We start from the raw sequence: 27224 nt of genomic DNA, 5'->3' as shown, positions 1-27224 counted from the left end.
TTTATATGGGATGTGACAGGGTTTATATGGGATGTGACAGGGTTTATATGGGATGTGATAGTGTGACAGGGTTTATATGGGATGTGACTGGGTTTATATGGAATGTGACATGGTTTATATGGGATGTGACAGGGTTTATATGGGATGTGCCAGGGTTTATATGGGATGTGACTGGGTTTATATGGGATGTGATAGTATGACAGGGTTTATATGGGATGTGACTGGGTTTATATGGGATGTGACAGGGTTTATATGGGATGTGACAGGGTTTATATGGGATGTGACTGGGTTTATATGGGATGTGACAGGGTTTATATGGGATGTGACTGGGTTTATATGGGATGTGCCTGGCTTTATATGGGATGTGATAGTATGACAGGGTTTATATGGGATGTGATAGTATGACAGGGTTTATATGGGATGTGACTGGGTTTATATGGGATGTGATAGTATCGCAGGGTTTATATGGGATGTGACAGGGTTTATATGGGATGTGACAGGGTTTATATGGGATGTGATAGTATGACAGGGTTTATATGGGATGTGATAGTATGACAGGGTTTATATGGGATGTGACTGGGTTTATATGGGATGTGACTGGGTTTATATGGGATGTGACAGGGTTTATATGGGATGTGCCTGGGTTTATATGGGATGTGACTGGGTTTATATGGGATGTGACTGGGTTTATATGGGATGTGACAGGGTTTATATGGGATGTGACTGGGTTTATATGGGATGTGATAGGGTTTATATGGGATGTGATAGGGTTTATATGGGATGTGACTGGGTTTATATGGGATGTGACAGGGTTTATATGGGATGTGACAGTGTGACTGGGTTTATATGGGATGTGACTGGGTTTATATGGGATGTGACAGGGTTTATATGGGATGTGACTGGGTTTATATGGGATGTGACAGGGTTTATATGGGATGTGACTGGGTTTATATGGGATGTGACTGGGTTTATATGGGATGTGACTGGGTTTATATGGGATGTGACTGGGTTTATATGGGATGTGACTGGGTTTATATGGGATGTGACAGGGTTTATATGGGATGTGATAGTATGACAGGGTTTATATGGGATGTGACTGGGTTTATATGGGATGTGACTGGGTTTATATGGGATGTGACTGGGTTTTATATGGGATGTGACTGGGTTTATATGGGATGTGACTGGGTTTTATATGGGATGTCGTAGGGTTTATATGGGATGTGATAGGGTTTATATGGGATGTGACTGGGTTTATATGGGATGTGACTGGGTTTATATGGGATGTGACTGGGTTTATATGGGATATGACAGGGTTTATATGGGATGTGACTGGGTTTATATGGGGTTTGACAGGGTTTATATGGGATGTGACAGGGTTTATATGGGATGTGACTGGGTTTATATGGGATGTGACAGGGTTTATATGGGATGTGACTGGGTTTATATGGGATGTGACAGGGTTTATATGGGATGTGACTGGGTTTATATGGGATGTGACAGGGTTTATATGGGATGTGACTGGGTTTATATGGGATGTGACAGGGTTTATATGGGATGTGACAGGGTTTATATGGGATGTGATAGTGTGACAGGGTTTATATGGGATGTGACTGGGTTTATATGGAATGTGACAGGGTTTATATGGGATGTGACAGGGTTTATATGGGATGTGACTGGGTTTATATGGGATGTGATAGTATGACAGGGTTTATATGGGATGTGACTGGGTTTATATGGGATGTGACAGGGTTTATATGGGATGTGACAGGGTTTATATGGGATGTGACTGGGTTTATATGGGATGTGACAGGGTTTATATGGGATGTGACTGGGTTTATATGGGATTTGCCTGGCTTTATATGGGATGTGATAGTATGACAGGGTTTATATGGGATGTGATAGTATGACAGGGTTTATATGGGATGTGACTGGGTTTATATGGGATGTGATAGTATGACAGGGTTTATATGGGATGTGACAGGGTTTATATAGGATGTGACAGGGTTTATATGGGATGTGATAGTATGACAGGGTTTATATGGGATGTGATAGTATGACAGGGTTTATATGGGATGTGACTGGGTTTATATGGGATGTGACTGGGTTTATATGGGATGTGACAGGGTTTATATGGGATGTGCCTGGGTTTATATGGGATGTGACTGGGTTTATATGGGATGTGACTGGGTTTATATGGGATGTGACAGGGTTTATATGGGATGTGACTGGGTTTATATGTGATGTGACTGGGTTTATATGGGATGTGACAGGGTTTATATGGGATGTGACTGGGTTTATATGGGATGTGATAGGGTTTATATGGGATGTGATAGGGTTTATATGGGATGTGACAGGGTTTATATGGGATGTGACAGGGTTTATATGGGATGTGACAGGGTTTATATGGGATGTGATAGGGTTTATATGGGATGTGACTGGGTTTATATGGGATGTGACTGGGTTTATATGGGATGTGACTGGGTTTATATGTGATGTGACTGGGTTTATATGGGATGTGACTGGGTTTATATGGGATGTGACTGGGTTTATATGGGATGTGACTGGGTTTATATGGGATGTGATAGGGTTTATATGGGATGTGACAGGGTTTATATTGGATGTGATAGGGTTTATATGGGATGTGACTGGGTTTATATGGGATGTGACTGGGTTTATATGGGATGTGATAGGGTTTATATGGGATGTGACAGGGTTTATATGGGATGTGACTGGGTTTATATGGGATGTGACAGGGTTTATATGGGATGTGACTGGGTTTATATGGGATGTGACAGGGTTTATATGGGATGTGACAGGGTTTATATGGGATGTGATAGTGTGACAGGGTTTATATGGGATGTGACTGGGTTTATATGGAATGTGACAGGGTTTATATGGGATGTGACAGGGTTTATATGGGATGTGACTGGGTTTATATGGGATGTGATAGTATGACAGGGTTTATATGGGATGTGACTGGGTTTATATGGGATGTGACAGGGTTTATATGGGATGTGACAGGGTTTATATGGGATGTGACTGGGTTTATATGGGATGTGACAGGGTTTATATGGGATGTGACTGGGTTTATATGGGATTTGCCTGGCTTTATATGGGATGTGATAGTATGACAGGGTTTATATGGGATGTGATAGTATGACAGGGTTTATATGGGATGTGACTGGGTTTATATGGGATGTGATAGTATGACAGGGTTTATATGGGATGTGACAGGGTTTATATAGGATGTGACAGGGTTTATATGGGATGTGATAGTATGACAGGGTTTATATGGGATGTGATAGTATGACAGGGTTTATATGGGATGTGACTGGGTTTATATGGGATGTGACTGGGTTTATATGGGATGTGACAGGGTTTATATGGGATGTGCCTGGGTTTATATGGGATGTGACTGGGTTTATATGGGATGTGACTGGGTTTATATGGGATGTGACAGGGTTTATATGGGATGTGACTGGGTTTATATGTGATGTGACTGGGTTTATATGGGATGTGACTGGGTTTATATGGGATGTGACTGGGTTTATATGGGATGTGATAGGGTTTATATGGGATGTGATAGGGTTTATATGGGATGTGACAGGGTTTATATGGGATGTGACAGGGTTTATATGGGATGTGACAGGGTTTATATGGGATGTGACAGGGTTTATATGGGATGTGACAGGGTTTATATGGGATGTGACTGGCTTTATATGGGATGTGATAGGGTTTATATGGGATGTGATAGGGTTTATATGGGATGTGACTGGGTTTATATGGGATGTGACTGGGTTTATATGGGATGTGACTGGGTTTATATGGGATGTGACTGGGTTTATATGGGATGTGACTGGGTTTATATGGGATGTGATAGGGTTTATATGGGATGTGACAGGGTTTATATTGGATGTGATAGGGTTTATATGGGATGTGACTGGGTTTATATGGGATGTGACTGGGTTTATATGGGATGTGATAGGGTTTATATGGGATGTGACTGGGTTTATATGGGATGTGACTGGGTTTATATGGGATGTGACTGGGTTTATATGTGATGTGACTGGGTTTATATGGGATGTGACTGGGTTTATATGGGATGTGACTGGGTTTATATGGGATGTGACTGGGTTTATATGGGATGTGATAGGGTTTATATGGGATGTGACAGGGTTTATATTGGATGTGATAGGGTTTATATGGGATGTGACTGGGTTTATATGGGATGTGACTGGGTTTATATGGGATGTGATAGGGTTTATATGGGATGTGCTGGGGTTTATATGGGATGTGACTGGGTTTATATGGGATGTGACTGGGTTTATATGGGATGTGACTGGGTTTATATGGGATGTGACTGGGTTTATATGGGATGTGACAGGGTTTATATGGGATGTGATAGTATGACAGGGTTTATATGGGATGTGACTGGGTTTATATGGGATGTGACTGGGTTTATATGGGATATGACTGGGTTTATATGGGATGTGACTGGGTTTATATGGGATGTGACTGGGTTTATATGGGATGTGACTGGGTTTATATGAGATGTGACTGGGTTTATATGGGATGTCATAGGGTTTATATGGAATGTGACTGGGTTTATATGGGATGTGACTGGGTTTATATGGGATGTGACTGGGTTTATATGGGATGTGACTGGGTTTATATGGGATGTGACTGGGTTTATATGGGATATGACAGGGTTTATATGGGATGTGACTGGGTTTATATGGGGTTTGACAGGGTTTATATGGGATGTGACAGGGTTTATATGGGATGTGACTGGGTTTATATGGGATGTGACAGGGTTTATATGGGATGTGACTGGGTTTATATGGGATGTGACAGGGTTTATATGGGATGTGCCTGGGTTTTTATGGGATGTGACTGGGTTTATATGGGATGTGACTGGGTTTATATGGGATGTGACAGTGTGACTGGGTTTATATGGGATGTGACAGTGTGACTGGGTTTATATGGGATGTGACAGGGTTTATATGGGATGTGACAGGGTTTATATGGGATGTGACTGGGTTTATATGGGATGTGACTGGGTTTATATGGGATGTGATAGTATGACAGGGTTTATATGGGATGTGACAGGGTTTATATGGGATGTGATAGTATGACAGGGTTTATATGGGATGTGACTGGGTTTATATGGGATGTGACTGGGTTTATATGGGATGTGACAGTGTGACTGGGTTTATATGGGATGTGACTGGGTTTATATGGGATGTGACTGGGTTTATATGGGATGTGACTGGGTTTATATGGGATGTGACTGGGTTTATATGGAATGTGACAGGGTTTATATGGGATGTGACAGGGTTTATATGGGATGTAATAGTATGACAGGGTTTATATGGGATGTGACTGGGTTTATATGGGATGTGACTGGGTTTATATGGGATGTGACTGGGTTTATATGGGATGTGACTGGGTTTATATGGGATGTGACAGGGTTTATATGGGATGTGACTGGGTTTATATGGGATGTGACTGGGTTTATATGGGATGTGACTGGGTTTAAATGGGATGTGACAGTGTGACTGGGTTTATATGGGATATGACTGGGTGTATATGGGATGTGATAGGGTTTATATGGGATGTGCCAGGGTTTATATGGGATGTGACTGGGTTTATATGGGATGTGACTGGGTTTATGTGGGATGTGACTGGGTTTATATGGGATGTGATAGTATGACAGGGTTTATATGGGATGTGACAGGGTTTATATTGGATGTGACAGGGTTTATATGGGATGTGACAGGGTTTATATGGGATGTGACCAGGTTTATATGAGTTGTGACTGGGTTTATATGGGATGTGATAGTATGACAGGGTTTATATGGGATGTGACTGGGTTTATATGGGATGTGACTGGGTTTATATGGGATGTGATAGTGTGACAGTGTTTATATGGGATGTGACAGGGTTTATATGGGATGTGACAGGGTTTATATGGGATGTGACTGGGTTTATATGGGATGTGACTGGGTTTATATGGGATGTGATAGTATGACAGGGTTTATATGGGATGTGACTGGGTTTATATGGGATGTGGTAGTGTGACAGTGTTTATATGGGATGTGACAGGGTTTATATGGGATGTGACTGGGTTTATATGGGATGTGATAGTGTGACAGGGTTTATATGGGATGTGACTGGGTTTATATGCGATGTGACAGGGTTTATATGGGATGTGACAGGGTTTATATGGGATTTGACTGGGTTTATATGGGATGTGATAGTATGACAGGGTTTATATGGGATGTGACTGGGTTTATATGGGATGTGATAGTGTGACAGTGTTTATATGGGATGTGACAGGGTTTATATGGGATGTGATAGGGTTTATATGGGATGTGACAGGGTTTATATGGGATGTGATAGGGTTTATATGGGATGTGACAGGGTTTATATGGGATGTGACAGGGTTTATATGGGATGTGACAGGGTTTATACGGGATGTGACAGGGTTTATATGGGATGTGACTGGGTTTATATGGGATGTGATAGGGTTTATATTGGATGTGATAGGGTTTATATGGGATGTGATAGGGTTTATATGGGATGTGACTGGGTTTATATGGGATGTGACTGGGTTTATATGGGATGTGACTGGGTTTATATGGGATGTGACTGGGTTTATATGGGATGTGACTGGGTTTATATGGGATATGACTGGGTTTATATGGGATGTGACTGGGTTTATATGGGGTTTGACTGGGTTTATATGGGATGTGACTGGGTTTATATGGGATGTGACTGGGTTTATATGGGATGTGACAGGGTTTTATATGGGATGTGACTGGGTTTATATGGGATGTGACTGGGTTTATATGGGATGTGACTGGGTTTATATGGGATGTGACTGGGTTTATATGGGATGTGACTGGGTTTATATGGGATGTGACAGTTACTGGGTTTATATGGGATGTGACAGGGTTTATATGGGATGTGACAGGGTTTATATGGGATGTGACTGGGTTTATATGGGATGTGACTGGGTTTATATGGGATGTGATAGTATGACAGGGTTTATATGGGATGTGACAGGGTTTATATGGGATGTGATAGTATGACAGGGTTTATATGGGATGTGACTGGGTTTATATGGGATGTGACTGGGTTTATATGGGATGTGACAGTGTGACTGGGTTTATATGGGATGTGACTGGATTTATATGGGATGTGACTGGGTTTATATGGGATGTGACTGGGTTTATATGGGATGTGACTGGGTTTATATGGAATGTGACAGGGTTTATATGGGATGTGACAGGGTTTATATGGGATGTAATAGTATGACAGGGTTTATATGGGATGTAATAGTATGACAGGGTTTATATGGGATGTGACTGGGTTTATATGGGATGTGACTGGGTTTATATGGGATGTTACAGGGTTTATATGGGATGTGACAGGGTTTATATGGGATGTGACTGGGTTTATATGGGATGTGACTGGGTTTATATGGGATGTGACTGGGTTTAAATGGGATGTGACAGTGTGACTGGGTTTATATGGGATATGACTGGGTGTATATGGGATGTGATAGGGTTTATATGGGATGTGCCAGGGTTTATATGGGATGTGACTGGGTTTATATGGGATGTGACTGGGTTTATGTGGGATGTGACTGGGTTTATATGGGATGTGATAGTATGACAGGGTTTATATGGGATGTGACAGGGTTTATATTGGATGTGACAGGGTTTATATGGGATGTGACAGGGTTTATATGGGATGTGACCAGGTTTATATGGGATGTGACTGGGTTTATATGGGATGTGATAGTATGACAGGGTTTATATGGGATGTGACTGGGTTTATATGGGATGTGACTGGGTTTATATGGGATGTGATAGTGTGACAGTGTTTATATGGGATGTGACAGGGTTTATATGGGATGTGACAGGGTTTATATGGGATGTGACTGGGTTTATATGGGATGTGACTGGGTTTATATGGGATGTGATAGTATGACAGGGTTTATATGGGATGTGACTGGGTTTATATGGGATGTGGCTGGGTTTATATGGGATGTGATAGTGTGACAGTGTTTATATGGGATGTGACAGGGTTTATATGGGATGTGACTGGGTTTATATGGGATGTGATAGTGTGACAGGGTTTATATGGGATGTGACTGGGTTTATATGCGATGTGACAGGGTTTATATGGGATGTGACAGGGTTTATATGGGATTTGACTGGGTTTATATGGGATGTGATAGTATGACAGGGTTTATATGGGATGTGACTGGGTTTATATGGGATGTGATAGTGTGACAGTGTTTATATGGGATGTGACAGGGTTTATATGGGATGTGATAGGGTTTATATGGGATGTGACAGGGTTTATATGGGATGTGATAGGGTTTATATGGGATGTGACAGGGTTTATATGGGATGTGACAGGGTTTATATGGGATGTGACAGGGTTTATACGGGATGTGACAGGGTTTATATGGGATGTGACTGGGTTTATATGGGATGTGATAGGGTTTATATTGGATGTGATAGGGTTTATATGGGATGTGATAGGGTTTATATGGGATGTGACAGGGTTTATACGGGATGTGACAGTGTTTATATGGGATGTGACAGGGTTTATATGGGATGTGACAGGGTTTATATGGGATGTGACTGGGTTTATATGGGATGTGACTGGGTTTATATGGGATGTGATAGTATGACAGGGTTTATATGGGATGTGACTGGGTTTATATGGGATGTGGCTGGGTTTATATGGGATGTGATAGTGTGACAGTGTTTATATGGGATGTGACAGGGTTTATATGGGATGTGACTGGGTTTATATGGGATGTGATAGTGTGACAGGGTTTATATGGGATGTGACTGGGTTTATATGCGATGTGACAGGGTTTATATGGGATGTGACAGGGTTTATATGGGATTTGACTGGGTTTATATGGGATGTGATAGTATGACAGGGTTTATATGGGATGTGACTGGGTTTATATGGGATGTGATAGTGTGACAGTGTTTATATGGGATGTGACAGGGTTTATATGGGATGTGATAGGGTTTATATGGGATGTGACAGGGTTTATATGGGATGTGATAGGGTTTATATGGGATGTGACAGGGTTTATATGGGATGTGACAGGGTTTATATGGGATGTGACAGGGTTTATACGGGATGTGACAGGGTTTATATGGGATGTGACTGGGTTTATATGGGATGTGATAGGGTTTATATTGGATGTGATAGGGTTTATATGGGATGTGATAGGGTTTATATGGGATGTGACTGGGTTTATATGGGATGTGACTGGGTTTATATGGGATGTGACTGGGTTTATATGGGATGTGACTGGGTTTATATGGGATGTGACTGGGTTTATATGGGATGTGACTGGGTTTATATGGGATGTGACAGTGTGACTGGGTTTATATGGGATGTGACTGGGTTTATATGGGATGTGACTGGGTTTATATGGGATGTGACTGGGTTTATATGGGATGTGACAGGGTTTATATGGGATGTGACAGGGTTTATATGGGATGTGACTGGGTTTATATGGGATGTGACAGGGTTTATATGGGATGTGACAGGGTTTATATGGGATTTGACTGGGTTTATATGGGATGTGATAGTATGACAGGGTTTATATGGGATGTGACTGGGTTTATATGGGATGTGGCTGGGTTTATATGGGATGTGATAGTGTGACAGTGTTTATATGGGATGTGACAGGGTTTATATGGGATGTGACTGGGTTTATATGGGATGTGATAGTGTGACAGTGTTTATATGGGATGTGACAGGGTTTATATGGGATGTGATAGGGTTTATATGGGATGTGACAGGGTTTATATGGGATGTGATAGGGTTTATATGGGATGTGACAGGGTTTATATGGGATGTGACAGGGTTTATATGGGATGTGACAGGGTTTATACGGGATGTGACAGGGTTTATATGGGATGTGACTGGGTTTATATGGGATGTGATAGGGTTTATATTGGATGTGATAGGGTTTATATGGGATGTGATAGGGTTTATATGGGATGTGACTGGGTTTATATGGGATGTGACTGGGTTTATATGGGATGTGACTGGGTTTATATGGGATGTGACTGGGTTTATATGGGATGTGATGGGTTTATATGGGATGTGACTGGGTTTATATGGGATGTGACAGTGTGACTGGGTTTATATGGGATGTGACTGGGTTTATATGGGATGTGACTGGGTTTATATGGGATGTGACTGGGTTTATATGGGATGTGACTGGGTTTATATGGGATGTGACAGGGTTTATATGGGATGTGACAGGGTTTATATGGGATGTGACTGGGTTTATATGGGATGTGACAGGGTTTATATGGGATGTGACAGGGTTTATATGGGATGTGACTGGGTTTATATGGGATGTGACTGGGTTTATATGGGATGTGACTGGGTTTATATGGGATGTGACTGGGTTTATATGGGATGTGACTGGGTTTATATGGAATGTGACAGGGTTTATATGGGATGTGACAGGGTTTATATGGGATGTAATAGTATGACAGGGTTTATATGGGATGTGACTGGGTTTATATGGGATGTGACTGGGTTTATATGGGATGTGACTGGGTTTATATGGGATGTTACAGGGTTTATATGGGATGTGACAGGGTTTTTATGGGATGTGACTGGGTTTATATGGGATGTGACTGGGTTTATATGGGATGTGACTGGGTTTAAATGGGATGTGACAGTGTGACTGGGTTTATATGGGATATGACTGGGTGTATATGGGATGTGATAGGGTTTATATGGGATGTGCCAGGGTTTATATGGGATGTGACTGGGTTTATATGGGATGTGACTGGGTTTATGTGGGATGTGACTTGGTTTATATGGGATGTGATAGTATGACAGGGTTTATATGGGATGTGACAGGGTTTATATGGGATGTGACAGGGTTTATATGGGATGTGACAGGGTTTATATGGGATGTGACAGGGTTTATATGGGATGTGACTGGGTTTATATGGGATGTGATAGTATGACAGGGTTTATATGGGATGTGACTGGGTTTATATGGGATGTGACTGGGTTTATATGGGATGTGATAGTGTGACAGTGTTTATATGGGATGTGACAGGGTTTATATGGGATGTGACAGGGTTTATATGGGATGTGACTGGGTTTATATGGGATGTGACTGGGTTTATATTGGATGTGATAGTATGACAGGGTTTATATGGGATGTGACTGGGTTTATATGGGATGTGACTGGGTTTATATGGGATGTGATAGTGTGACAGTGTTTATATGGGATGTGACAGGGTTTATATGGGATGTGACTGGGTTTATATGGGATGTGACAGGGTTTATATGGGATGTGGCTGGGTTTATATGGGATGTAATAGTATGACAGGGTTTATATGGGATGTGACTGGGTTTATATGGGATGTGATGGTGTGTCAGTGTTTATATGGGATGTGACAGGGTTTATATGGGATGTGACTGGGTTTATATGGGATGTGATAGTGTGACAGGGTTTATATGGGATGTGACTGGGTTTATATGGGATGTGACAGGGTTTATATGGGATGTGACAGGGTTTATATGGGATGTGACCTGGTTTATATGGGATGTGATAGGGTTTATATGGGATGTGACAGGGTTTATATGGGATGTGACAGGGTTTATATGGGATGTGACAGGGTTTATATGGGATGTGACTGGGTTTATATGGGATGTGACTGGGTTTATATGGGATGTGATAGGGTTTATATGGGATGTGATAGGGTTTATATGGGATGTGACTGGGTTTATATGGGATGTGACTGGGTTTATATGGGATGTGACTGGGTTTATATGGGATGTGACTGGGTTTATATGGGATGTGACTGGGTTTATATGGGATGTGACTGGGTTTATATGGGATGTGATAGGGTTTATATGGGATGTGACAGGGTTTATATTGGATGTGATAGGGTTTATATGGGATGTGATAGGGTTTATATGGGATGTGACTGGGTTTATATGGGATGTGACTGGGTTTATATGGGATGTGACTGGGTTTATATGGGATGTGACTGGGTTTATATGGGATGTGACTGGGTTTATATGGGATGTGACTGGGTTTATATGGGATGTGACAGGGTTTATATGGGATGTGATAGTATGACAGGGTTTATATGGGATGTGACTGGGTTTATATGGGATGTGACTGGGTTTATATGGGATGTGACTGGGTTTATATGGGATGTGACTGGGTTTATATGGGATGTGACTGGGTTTATATGGGATGTCATAGGGTTTATATGGGATGTGATAGGGTTTATATGGGATGTGACTGGGTTTATATTGGATGTGACTGGGTTTATATGGGATGTGACTGGGTTTATATGGGATGTGACTGGGTTTATATGGGATGTGACTGGGTTTATATGGGATATGACAGGGTTTATATGGGATGTGACTGGGTTTATATGGGGTTTGACAGGGTTTATATGGGATGTGACAGGGTTTATATGGGATGTGACTGGGTTTATATGGGATGTGACAGGGTTTATATGGGATGTGACTGGGTTTATATGGGATGTGACAGGGTTTATATGGGATGTGACTGGGTTTATATGGGATGTGACAGGGTTTATATGGGATGTGACTGGGTTTATATGGGATGTGACAGGGTTTATATGGGATGTGACAGGGTTTATATGGGATGTGATAGTGTGACAGGGTTTATATAGGATGTGACTGGGTTTATATGGAATGTGACATGGTTTATATGGGATGTGACAGGGTTTATATGGGATGTGCCAGGGTTTATATGGGATGTGACTGGGTTTATATGGGATGTGATAGTATGACAGGGTTTATATGGGATGTGACTGGGTTTATATGGGATGTGACAGGGTTTATATGGGATGTGACAGGGTTTATATGGGATGTGACTGGGTTTATATGGGATGTGACAGGGTTTATATGGGATGTGACTGGGTTTATATGGGATGTGCCTGGCTTTATATGGGATGTGATAGTATGACAGGGTTTATATGGGATGTGATAGTATGACAGGGTTTATATGGGATGTGACTGGGTTTATATGGGATGTGATAGTATCGCAGGGTTTATATGGGATGTGACAGGGTTTATATGGGATGTGACAGGGTTTATATGGGATGTGATAGTATGACAGGGTTTATATGGGATGTGATAGTATGACAGGGTTTATATGGGATGTGACTGGGTTTATATGGGATGTGACTGGGTTTATATGGGATGTGACAGGGTTTATATGGGATGTGCCTGGGTTTATATGGGATGTGACTGGGTTTATATGGGATGTGACTGGGTTTATATGGGATGTGACAGGGTTTATATGGGATGTGACTGGGTTTATATGTGATGTGACTGGGTTTATATGGGATGTGACAGGGTTTATATGGGATGTGACTGGGTTTATATGGGATGTGATAGGGTTTATATGGGATGTGATAGGGTTTATATGGGATGTGACTGGGTTTATATGGGATGTGACAGGGTTTATATGGGATGTGACAGTGTGACTGGGTTTATATGGGATGTGACTGGGTTTATATGGGATGTGACAGGGTTTATATGGGATGTGACTGGGTTTATATGGGATGTGACAGGGTTTATATGGGATGTGACTGGGTTTATATGGGATGTGACTGGGTTTATATGGGATGTGGCTGGGTTTATATGGGATGTGACTGGGTTTATATGGGATGTGACTGGGTTTATATGGGATGTGACAGGGTTTATATGGGATGTGATAGTATGACAGGGTTTATATGGGATGTGACTGGGTTTATATGGGATGTGACTGGGTTTATATGGGATGTGACTGGGTTTATATGGGATGTGACTGGGTTTATATGGGATGTCATAGGGTTTATATGGGATGTGATAGGGTTTATATGGGATGTGACTGGGTTTATATGGGATGTGACTGGGTTTATATGGGATGTGACTGGGTTTATATGGGATGTGACTGGGTTTATATGGGATGTGACTGGGTTTATATGGGATATGACAGGGTTTATATGGGATGTGACTGGGTTTATATGGGGTTTGACAGGGTTTATATGGGATGTGACAGGGTTTATATGGGATGTGACTGGGTTTATATGGGATGTGACAGGGTTTATATGGGATGTGACTGGGTTTATATGGGATGTGACAGGGTTTATATGGGATGTGACTGGGTTTATATGGGATGTGACAGGGTTTATATGGGATGTGACTGGGTTTATATGGGATGTGACAGGGTTTATATGGGATGTGACAGGGTTTATATGGGATGTGATAGTGTGACAGGGTTTATATGGGATGTGACTGGGTTTATATGGAATGTGACAGGGTTTATATGGGATGTGACAGGGTTTATATGGGATGTGCCAGGGTTTATATGGGATGTGACTGGGTTTATATGGGATGTGATAGTATGACAGGGTTTATATGGGATGTGACTGGGTTTATATGGGATGTGACAGGGTTTATATGGGATGTGACAGGGTTTATATGGGATGTGACTGGGTTTATATGGGATGTGACAGGGTTTATATGGGATGTGACTGGGTTTATATGGGATGTGCCTGGCTTTATATGGGATGTGATAGTATGACAGGGTTTATATGGGATGTGATAGTATGACAGGGTTTATATGGGATGTGACTGGGTTTATATGGGATGTGATAGTATGACAGGGTTTATATGGGATGTGACAGGGTTTATATGGGATGTGACAGGGTTTATATGGGATGTGATAGTATGACAGGGTTTATATGGGATGTGATAGTATGACAGGGTTTATATGGGATGTGACTGGGTTTATATGGGATGTGACTGGGTTTATATGGGATGTGACAGGGTTTATATGGGATGTGCCTGGGTTTATATGGGATGTGACTGGGTTTATATGGGATGTGACTGGGTTTATATGGGATGTGACAGGGTTTATATGGGATGTGACTGTGTTTATATGTGATGTGACTGGGTTTATATGGGATGTGACAGGGTTTATATGGGATGTGACAGTGTGACTGGGTTTATATGGGATGTGACTGGGTTTATATGGGATGTGACAGGGTTTATATGGGATGTGACTGGGTTTATATGGGATGTGACAGGGTTTATATGGGATGTGACTGGGTTTATATGGGATGTGACTGGGTTTATATGGGATGTGACTGGGTTTATATGGGATGTGACTGGGTTTATATGGGATGTGACTGGGTTTTATATGGGATGTGACAGGGTTTATATGGGATGTGATAGTATGACAGGGTTTATATGGGATGTGACTGGGTTTATATGGGATGTGACTGGGTTTATATGGGATGTGACTGGGTTTATATGGGATGTCATAGGGTTTATATGGGATGTGATAGGGTTTATATGGGATGTGACTGGGTTTATATGGGATGTGACTGGGTTTATATGGGATGTGACTGGGTTTATATGGGATGTGACTGGGTTTATATGGGATGTGACTGGGTTTATATGGGATATGACAGGGTTTATATGGGATGTGACTGGGTTTATATGGGGTTTGACAGGGTTTATATGGGATGTGACAGGGTTTATATGGGATGTGACTGGGTTTATATGGGATGTGACAGGGTTTATATGGGATGTGACTGGGTTTATATGGGATGTGACAGGGTTTATATGGGATGTGACTGGGTTTATATGGGATGTGACAGGGTTTATATGGGATGTGACTGGGTTTATATGGGATGTGACAGGGTTTATATGGGATGTGACAGGGTTTATATGGGATGTGATAGTGTGACAGGGTTTATATGGGATGTGACTGGGTTTATATGGAATGTGACAGGGTTTATATGGGATGTGACAGGGTTTATATGGGATGTGCCAGGGTTTATATGGGATGTGACTGGGTTTATATGGGATGTGATAGTATGACAGGGTTTATATGGGATGTGACTGGGTTTATATGGGATGTGACAGGGTTTATATGGGATGTGACAGGGTTTATATGGGATGTGACTGGGTTTATATGGGATGTGACAGGGTTTATATGGGATGTGACTGGGTTTATATGGGATGTGCCTGGCTTTATATGGGATGTGATAGTATGACAGGGTTTATATGGGATGTGATAGTATGACAGGGTTTATATGGGATGTGACTGGGTTTATATGGGATGTGATAGTATGACAGGGTTTATATGGGATGTGACAGGGTTTATATGGGATGTGACAGGGTTTATATGGGATGTGATAGTATGACAGGGTTTATATGGGATGTGATAGTATGACAGGGTTTATATGGGATGTGACTGGGTTTATATGGGATGTGACTGGGTTTATATGGGATGTGACAGGGTTTATATGGGATGTGCCTGGGTTTATATGGGATGTGACTGGGTTTATATGGGATGTGACTGGGTTTATATGGGATGTGACAGGGTTTATATGGGATGTGACTGGGTTTATATGTGATGTGACTGGGTTTATATGGGATGTGACTGGGTTTATATGGGATGTGATAGGGTTTATATGGGATGTGATAGGGTTTATATGGGATGTGACAGGGTTTATATGGGATGTGACAGGGTTTATATGGGATGTGACAGGGTTTATATGGGATGTGACTGGGTTTATATGGGATGTGCCTGGCTTTATATGGGATGTGATAGTATGACAGGGTTTATATGGGATGTGATAGTATGACAGGGTTTATATGGGATGTGACTGGGTTTATATGGGATGTGATAGTATGACAGGGTTTATATGGGATGTGACAGGGTTTATATGGGATGTGACAGGGTTTATATGGGATGTGATAGTATGACAGGGTTTATATGGGATGTGATAGTATGACAGGGTTTATATGGGATGTGACTGGGTTTATATGGGATGTGACTGGGTTTATATGGGATGTGACAGGGTTTATGTGGGATGTGCCTGGGTTTATATGGGATGTGACTGGGTTTATATGGGATGTGACTGGGTTTATATGGGATGTGACAGGGTTTATATGGGATGTGACTGGGTTTATATGTGATGTGACTGGGTTTATATGGGATGTGACAGGGTTTATATGGGATGTGACTGGGTTTATATGGGATGTGATAGGGTTTATATGGGATGTGACAGGGTTTATATGGGATGTGACAGGGTTTATATGGGATGTGACAGGGTTTATATGGGATGTGACTGGGTTTATATGGGATGTGCCTGGCTTTATATGGGATGTGATAGTATGACAGGGTTTATATGGGATGTGATAGTATGACAGGGTTTATATGGGATGTGACTGGGTTTATATGGGATGTGATAGTATGACAGGGTTTATATGGGATGTGACAGGGTTTATATGGGATGTGACAGGGTTTATATGGGATGTGATAGTATGACAGGGTTTATATGGGATGTGATAGTATGACAGGGTTTATATGGGATGTGACTGGGTTTATATGGGATGTGATAGTATGACAGGGTTTATATGGGATGTGACTGGGTTTATATGGGATGTGACAGGGTTTATATGGGATGTGACAGGGTTTATATGGGATGTGACTGGGTTTATATGGGATGTGACAGGGTTTATATGGGATGTGACTGGGTTTATATGGGATGTGCCTGGCTTTATATGGGATGTGATAGTATGACAGGGTTTATATGGGATGTGATAGTATGACAGGGTTTATATGGGATGTGACTGGGTTTATATGGGATGTGATAGTATGACAGGGTTTATATGGGATGTGACAGGGTTTATATGGGATGTGACAGGGTTTATATGGGATGTGATAGTATGACAGGGTTTATATGGGATGTGATAGTATGACAGGGTTTATATGGGATGTGACTGGGTTTATATGGGATGTGACTGGGTTTTATATGGGATGTGACAGGGTTTATATGGGATGTGCCTGGGTTTATATGGGATGTGACTGGGTTTATATGGGATGTGACTGGGTTTATATGGGATGTGACAGGGTTTATATGGGATGTGACTGGGTTTATATGTGATGTGACTGGGTTTATATGGGATGTGACAGGGTTTATATGGGATGTGACTGGGTTTATATGGGATGTGATAGGGTTTATATGGGATGTGATAGGGTTTATATGGGATGTGACAGGGTTTATATGGGATGTGACAGGGTTTATATGGGATGTGACAGGGTTTATATGGGATGTGACTGGCTTTATATGGGATGTGACGGGTTTATATGGGATGTGATAGGGTTTATATGGGATGTGATAGGGTTTATATGGGATGTGACTGGGTTTATATGGGATGTGACTGGGTTTATATGGGATGTGACTGGGTTTATATGGGATGTGACTGGGTTTATATGGGATGTGACTGGGTTTATATGGGATGTGATAGGGTTTATATGGGATGTGACAGGGTTTATATTGGATGTGATAGGGTTTATATGGGATGTGACTGGGTTTATATGGGATGTGACTGGGTTTATATGGGATGTGATAGGGTTTATATGGGATGTGATAGGGTTTATATGGGATGTGACTGGGTTTATATGGGATGTGACTGGGTTTATATGGGATGTGACTGGGTTTATATGGGATGTGACTGGGTTTATATGGGATGTGACTGGGTTTATATGGGATGTGACTGGGTTTATATGGAATGTGACTGGGTTTATATGGGATGTGATAGGGTTTATATGGGATGTGACAGGGTTTATATTGGATGTGATAGGGTTTATATGGGATGTGACTGGGTTTATATGGGATGTGACTGGGTTTATATGGGATGTGATAGGGTTTATATGGGATGTGCTGGGGTTTATATGGGATGTGACTGGGTTTATATGGGATGTGACTGGGTTTATATGGGATGTGACTGGGTTTATATGGGATGTGACTGGGTTTATATGGGATGTGACAGGGTTTATATGGGATGTGATAGTATGACAGGGTTTATATGGGATGTGACTGGGTTTATATGGGATGTGACTGGGTTTATATGGGATATGACTGGGTTTATATGGGATGTGACTGGGTTTATATGGGATGTGACTGGGTTTATATGGGATGTGACTGGGTTTATATGGGATGTCATAGGGTTTATATGGGATGTGATAGGGTTTATATGGGATGTGACTGGGTTTATATGGGATGTGACTGGGTTTATATGGGATGTGACTGGGTTTATATGGGATGTGACTGGGTTTATATGGGATGTGACTGGGTTTATATTGGATATGACAGGGTTTAAATGGGATGTGACTGGGTTTATATGGGGTTTGACAGGGTTTATATGGGATGTGACAGGGTTTATATGGGATGTGACAGGGTTTATATGGGACGTGACTGGGTTTATATGGGATGTGACAGGGTTTATATGGGATGTGACTGGGTTTATATGGGATGTGACAGGGTTTATATGGGATGTGACAGGGTTTATATGGGATGTGATAGTGTGACAGGGTTTATATGGGATGTGACTGGGTTTATATGGAATGTGACAGGGTTTATATGGGATGTGACAGGGTTTATATGGGATGTGCCAGGGTTTATATGGGATGTGACTGGGTTTATATGGGATGTGATAGTATGACAGGGTTTATATGGGATGTGACTGGGTTTATATGGGATGTGACAGGGTTTATATGGGATGTGACAGGGTTTATATGGGATGTGACTGGGTTTATATGGGATGTGGCAGGGTTTATATGGGATGTGACTGGGTTTATATGGGATGTGCTTGGCTTTATATGGGATGTGATAGTATGACAGGGTTTATATGGGATGTGATAGTATGACAGGGTTTATATGGGATGTGACTGGGTTTATATGGGATGTGATAGTATGACAGGGTTTATATGGGATTTGACAGGGTTTATATGGGATGTGACAGGGTTTATATGGGATGTGATAGTATGACAGGGTTTATATGGGATGTGATAGTATGACAGGGTTTATATGGGATGTGACTGGGTTTATATGGGATGTGACAGGGTTTATATGGGATGTGACAGGGTTTATATGGGATATGCCTGGGTTTATATGGGATGTGACTGGGTTTATATGGGATGTGACTGGGTTTATATGGGATGTGACAGGGTTTATATGGGATGTGACTGGGTTTATATGGGATGTGATAGGGTTTATATGGGATGTGATAGGGTTTATATGGGATGTGATAGGGTTTATATGGGATGTGACTGGGTTTATATGGGATGTGACTGGGTTTATATGGGATGTGACAGGGTTTATATGGGATGTGACAGTGTGACTGGGTTTATATGGGATGTGACTGGGTTTATATGGGATGTGACTGGGTTTATATGGGATGTGACTGGGTTTATATGGGATGTGACTGGGTTTATATGGGATGTGACTGGGTTTATATGGGATGTGACTGGGTTTATATGGGATGTGATAGTGTGACTGGGTTTATATGGGATGTGACTGGGTTTATATGGGATGTGCCTGGGTTTATATGGGATGTGATAGTATGACAGGGTTTATATGGGATATGACTGGGTTTATATGGGATGTGACTGGGTTTATATGGGATGTGATAGTATGACAGGGTTTATATGGGATGTGACAGGGTTTATATGGGATGTGACAGGGTTTATATGGGATGTGATAGTATGACAGGGTTTATATGGGATGTGATAGGGTTTATATGGAATGTGACAGGGTTTATATGGGATGTGACTGGGTTTATATGGGCTGTGACTGGGTTTATATGGGATGTGACTGGGTTTATATGGGATGTGACAGGGTTTATATGGGATGTGCCAGGGTTTATATGGGATGTGACTGGGTTTATATGGGATGTGACAGTATGACAGGGTTTATATGGGATGTGATAGTATGACAGGGTTTATATGGGATGTGACTGGGTTTATATGGGATGTGACAGGGTTTATATGGGATGTGATAGTATGACAGGGTTTATATGGGATGTGACAGGGTTTATATGGGATGTGACTGGGTTTATATGGGATGTGATAGTGTGACAGGGTTTATATGGGATGTGACTGGGTTTATATGGGATGTCACTGGGTTTATATGGGATGTGACTGGTTGTTGTGTGTTGACTGATTGAACTAAACCACTCATGGCTTTATGCCATGCTATTTAATCCCAATCGCCATCTGGTTCCCTATTCAATATGTGATCTGATTGGTCATAGCTCTGCTGCAGGGACAGGGACCCAATCAAATTTAAGCAGAGCATCCAATCGATCTGATGAAACTATATTCTGTTATTGTTTTCTGCACAGCAGTCAGGTGGTCAGATTGTTCCACAGGTTTATGAACATGGCATCAACCAGTGAAATGGATGACAGGTTTGTTCCCAAAATCTGTGTCCAAAATGGCACCCTATTCCCTATATAGTGCCCTATGTTAGCACCCTATTCCCTATATAGTGCCCTATGGTGGCACCCTGTTCCCTATATAGTGCCCTATGGTAGCACCCTATTCCCTATATAGTGCCCTATGGTGGCACCCTATTCCCTATATAGTGCCCTATGGTGGCACCCTGTTCCCTATATAGTGCCCTATGGTGGCACCCTATTCCCTATATAGTGCCCTATGTTAGCACCCTATTCCCTATATAGTGCCCTATGGTGGCACCCTGTTCCCTATATATTGCCCTATGGTGGCACCCTGTTCCCTATATAGTGCCCTTATAATAGTGTAGTAGGATTCAATCTTAGTCCTGTATTGATGCTTTGCCTGTTTGATGGTTCGTCTGAGGGCATAGCAGGATTTCTTTTAAGCATCCAGATTAGTCTCCTGCTCCTTGAAAGCGGCAGCTCTAGCCTTTAGCTCAGTGCGGATGTTGCCTGTAATCCATGGCTTCTGGTTGGGATATGTACGTACGGTCACTGTGGGGACGACGTCGTTGATGCACTTATTGATGAAGCCGGTGACTGAGGTGGTGGACTCCTCAATGCCATTGGATGAATCCCGGGAACATATTCCTGTCTGTGCAGCAAAACAGTCCTGTAGTTTAGCATCTGCTTCATCTGACCACTTTCGTATTGAGCGAGAGATTGGTACTTCCTGCTTTAGTTTGTTTTGTGTGTTTTGTGTGTACATTGATGAGGAAATGTGTTTATTTAGTCCATTTTAGAATAAGGCTGTAATGTATCAAAATGTGAAGGGATCGCAATACTTTCCGAAGGCACCGTATGAACATGAAGGCAGGGTAAAGTGACATCAGGATAGATAATAATAAGGTATTTGAGGTAGATATGTCCATGAAGGCAGGGTAAAGTGACATCAGGATAGATAATAATAAGGTATTTGAGGTAGATATGTACATGAAGGCAGGGTAAAGTGACTAGGCATCAGGATAGATAATAATAAGGTATTTGAGGTAGATATGAACATAAAGGCAGGGTAAAGTGACTAGGCATCAGGATAGATAATAATAAGGTATTTGAGGTAGATATGAACATAAAGGCAGGGTAAAGTGACTAGGCATCAGGATAGATAATAATAAGGTATTTGAGGTAGATATGAACATAAAGGCAGGGTAAAGTGACATCAGGATAGATAATAATAAGGTATTTGAGGTAGATATGAACATAAAGGCAGGGTAAAGTGACATCAGGATAGATAATAATAAGGTATTTGAGGTAGATATGAACATAAAGGCAGGGTAAAGTGACTAGGCATCAGGATAGATAATAATAAGGTATTTGAGGTAGATATGTACATGAAGGCAGGGTAAAGTGACATCAGGATAGATAATAATAAGGTATTTGAGGTAGATATGAACATAAAGGCAGGGTAAAGTGACATCAGGATAGATAATAATAAGGTATTTGAGGTAGATCATGTTTTGACTCTTTTCAGCGCTTTGGCCAATTCCTGTATCTGTTCATCTAATCTATGTTCCTGCCCTTTGGATATTCCTGATAAAACAGCTGATAAAATGCAGTGGTTAGGCATTAGGATGCCGGCTTTGTGTTTATCAATTCACCTAATGTGTCCCAATAGGGCTTGGACTAACCTCTATCTTACTGCTATTGTTACTACAGACGTATCTTGTTCAAACATTCAAACTCACACACACCCTACGGCCTCACGGCCACCGCAGCTGGGCCTTCGGGGGGGGGTGTTAGCTGGGTGGCCCTTCGGGGGGGGTTTAGCTGGGTGGGCCTTCGGGGGGGTTTAGCTGGGTGGTCCTTGGGGGGGGTTAGCTGGATCGTTGTGGTGGACTGTTCACATGAGGCTTTATGTCTGATTGACATAATGGCAGTATGTGTACTGCAGTGAATCTGTGGGCTAAAGGTAAGATACTGTTATATCAGGCCTTTAACCTGACCTGACCTCTCTACAGCGTCAGAGTGGATATCTTTAACCTGTCCTGGTCTCTCTACAGGGTCAGAGTGGATATCTTTAACCTGTCCTGGTCTCTCTACAGGGTCAGAGTGGATATCTTTAACCTGTCCTGGTCTCTCTACAGGGTCAGAGTGGATATCTTTAACCTGTCCTGGTCTCTCTACAGGGTCAGAGTGGATATCTTTAACCTGTCCTGGTCTCTCTACAGGGTCAGAGTGGATATCTTTAACCTGTCCTGGTCTCTCTACAGGGTCAGAGTGGATATCTTTAACCTGTCCTGGTCTCTCTACAGGGTCAGAGTGGATATCTTTAACCTGTCCTGGTCTCTCTACAGGGTCAGAGTGGATATCTTTAACCTGTCCTGGTCTCTCTACAGGGTCAGAGTGGATATCTTTAACCTGTCCTGGTCTCTCTACAGGGTCAGAGTGGATATCTTTAACCTGTCCTGGTCTCTCTACAGGGTCAGAGTGGATATCTTTAACCTGTCCTGGTCTCTCTACAGGGTCAGAGTGGATATCTTTAACCTGTCCTGGTCTCTCTACAGGGTCAGAGTGGATATCTTTAACCTGTCCTGACCTCTCTCTACAGGGTCGGAGTGGACCCAGATCAAGACCTGCAACAATGTGGAGATAACTTCCAGCTCTTTCAAGGGGTGAGTCTATGGTTCTGTCCTCAATGGAACCCTATTCCCTATATAGTGCACTACTTTATACCAGGGCCCATCTGTTTATCTCTGTGTGTCCCATTGTCCCCTCTACTGACTACATTACTCTAGACCAGGGGTTCCAAACCTTTTCAATCGGAAGGGGGGGGGTGCACCATGTCTATGGCACAAGTACTGTTCCCTCTGGTTATTCCAGTATTGTTCCCTCTGGTTATTCCAGTACTGTTCCCTCTGGTTATTCCAGTACTGTTCCCTCTGGTTATTCCAGTACTGTTCCCTCTGGTTATTCCAGTACTGTTCCCTCTGGTTATTCCAGTACTGTTCCCTCTGGTTATTCCAGTACCTCTCCCTCTGGTTATTCCAGTACTGTTCCCTCTGGTTATTCCAGTACTGTTCCCTCTGGTTATTCCAGTACCTCTCCCTCTGGTTATTCCAGTACTGTTCCCTCTGGTTATTCCAGTACCTCTCCCTCTGGTTATTCCAGTACTGTTCCCTCTGGTTATTCCAGTACTGTTCCCTCTGGTTATTCCAGTACTGTTCCCTCTGGTTATTCCAGTACTGTTCCCTCTGGTTATTCCAGTACTGTTCCCTCTGGTTATTCAAGCATTGTTCATGACACCATCTGTTCCCTTTTGTTGGTGGATTTTTTTGTTGCATTGTTACAGTTTATTACCTGTAATTCTACACAATTTTGTCATTGTGATGCGAAGAATCCTTTGCAGTTTTAAAAGCACATTTTCTTGGAATTCTATACATTTTTTTTCCCTGTCTAATGTGTATTCCTGTGATATTTGAGTGACAAGAAAAATACAACAATATCTATGTGGTAAAAAACCTAACTGGTCTGTAGGCTGGTTGATCTGGACATTTCTGACAAGTTATAAATATCTCTCTAAGAGGAACTGGTAATGCACCACCTTGTGCTTTCTGCTATTACAACTCTCAAGAGGAAGTTCAAGACTCTTCTACCCTGTCCTCCACTAGAGATATATAAACCGTTCTGGCATCAGGGGAAAGAGACTCCTCTTCATCAGCCATCTTTGATATCACTTCCTCTTCTACTGGTTGTCGGATATTGTGGTTAGTTCAGGGTTCATGGCCTATCAGGGTAAGACTGAAACAGTCAAAGTTGTTTCCTGTGTGTCTTGGCTCTTTGAACAGCCCTTGAGCGCATCAGACTCTAAAACACTCACTACAAGACAAAGGAGCTGATCGTGGACTACAGGAAAAGAAGGGCCAAACAGGATGTTAATGGGGGCCAAGTTCCTTTGTGTCCACATCACCAACAAACTATCATGGTCCAAACACGCCAAGACAGTCGTGAAGAGGGCACGACAACACCTTTTCCCCCATCAGGAGACTGAAAAGATTTGGCATGGGGTCCTCAGATCCTCAAAAAGTTCTACAGCTGCACCATCAAGAGCATCCTGACTGGTTGCATCACCTGCCTGGTATGGCAACTGCTCGGCAAGGCACTACAGAGGGTAGTGTGTACGGCACAGTACATCCCTGGGGCCAAGCTTCCTGCCATCCAGGACCTATATAATAGGCAGAGGAAGGCCCTAAAAATTGTCAAGGACTCCAGTCACCCAAGTCATAGACTGTTCTCTCTGTTACCGCACGGCAAGCCGTACCGAAGCACTAGGTCCAAAAGGATTAGCTTCTATCCCCAAGCCATAAGACTGCTGAACAGTTAATCAAATGGACTGCATTATTGGTTACAGGTTAGTAAGTAAGCATTTCACTTTGAGGTCTACTACACCTGTTGTATTCAGCATTTTACTGTGAGGTCTACTACACCTGTTGTATTCAGCATTTCACTGTAAGGTCTACTACACCTGTTGTATTCAGCATTTCACTGTAAGGTCTACTACACCTGTTGTATTCAGCATTTCACTGTGAGGTCTACTACACCTGTTGTATTCAGCATTTCACTGTGAGGTCTACTACACCTGTTGTATTCAGCATTTCACTGTAAGGTCTACTACACCTGTTGTATTCAGCATTTCACTGTGAGGTCTACTACACCTGTTGTATTCAGCATTTCACTGTAAGGTCTACTACACCTGTTGTATTCAGCATTTCACTGTAAGGTCTACTACACCTGTTGTATTCAGCATTTCACTGTAAGGTCTACACCTGTTGTATTCGGCACATGTGACAAAAAACATTTGAATTGATTTGAAACAACTGACTCTATACAGAGCCTTCAGAGGGTCTTCACACCCCTTGACTTATTCAACATTTTTTTTGTGTCACAGCCTGAATTCAAAATGGATTAAATAAACACACATTTCTCACCCATCTACACACCACATAATAAAATGAAAACGTTTTTTTGAAATGTTAGATTTTTGGGGGGAAAATGAAGTACAGAAATATCTAATTGATGTAAGTATTCAGGCAATACATGTTAGAATCACCTTTGACAGCTGTGAGTGTTTCTGGGTAATTCTCTAAGAATTTTCCATACCTGGATGCTACAACATTTGCCCATTTATTCTTTTCAAAATTCATCACGCTCTGTCAAATTGGTTGTTGATCATTGCTAGAAAAACATTTTAAAGTCTTGCCATAGATTTTCAAGTGGGTTTAAGTCAAAACTCGGCCACTCAGGAACATTCACTGTCTTCTTGGTAAGCAACTCCAGTGTATATTTGGCCTTGTGTTTTAGGTTATTGTCCCGCTGAAAGGTGAATTCATCTCCCAGTGTCTGGTAGAAAGCAGACTGAACCAGGTTTTCTTCTAGGATTTACCCTGTACTTAGCTCTAATCCTTTTCTTTTTTATCCTGGAAAACTCCCCAGTCGTTAAAGATTACAAGCATACCCATAACATGATGCAGCCACCACTATGTTTGAAAATATGAAGAGTGGTACTCTGATGTTTTGTATTGGATTTGCCCCAAACATAACACTTTGTATTCAGGACATGTGAATTGCCACAAAATGTATTTCCATGTGAAAATGTTATGGGATTTGCTCCATTGGTTTTGTTGGTAGGCCTACATTATGCTCAAATAGCCTATTGGCTACTGTCTAAAACTGTCAGGGTTCAGCTTATTGGCTACTGAAACTGTCAGGGTTCAGCCTATTGGCTACTGTCTATAACTGTCAGGGTTCAGCCTATTGGCTACTGTCTATAACTGTCAGGGTTCAGCCTATTGGCTACTGTCTATAACTGTCAGGGTTCAGCCTATTGGCTACTGAAACTGTCAGGGTTCAGCCTATTG

General features: G+C 42.0%; 1 protein-coding gene across 1 annotated transcript in view; it reads left to right on the top strand.

Moving 5' to 3' along the window:
* Nucleotides 1-27224, top strand: part of slc9a7 (solute carrier family 9 member 7) — a 142323-nt gene that overhangs the window by 77970 nt on the left and 37129 nt on the right. Inside the window, exon 13 of the mRNA XM_045697509.1 lies at nucleotides 23918-23981. Coding sequence (XP_045553465.1) covers nucleotides 23918-23981 — 64 coding nt within the window. The remainder of the gene's footprint in view (nucleotides 1-23917; nucleotides 23982-27224) is intronic.

This window comes from Salmo salar, chromosome ssa16 (assembly GCF_905237065.1).
Source record: "Salmo salar chromosome ssa16, Ssal_v3.1, whole genome shotgun sequence".
Taxonomy (NCBI): domain Eukaryota; kingdom Metazoa; phylum Chordata; class Actinopteri; order Salmoniformes; family Salmonidae; genus Salmo; species Salmo salar.
Note: the sequence above shows the minus strand (reverse complement) of the source record. Positions and strands in the feature narration are given on the sequence as shown.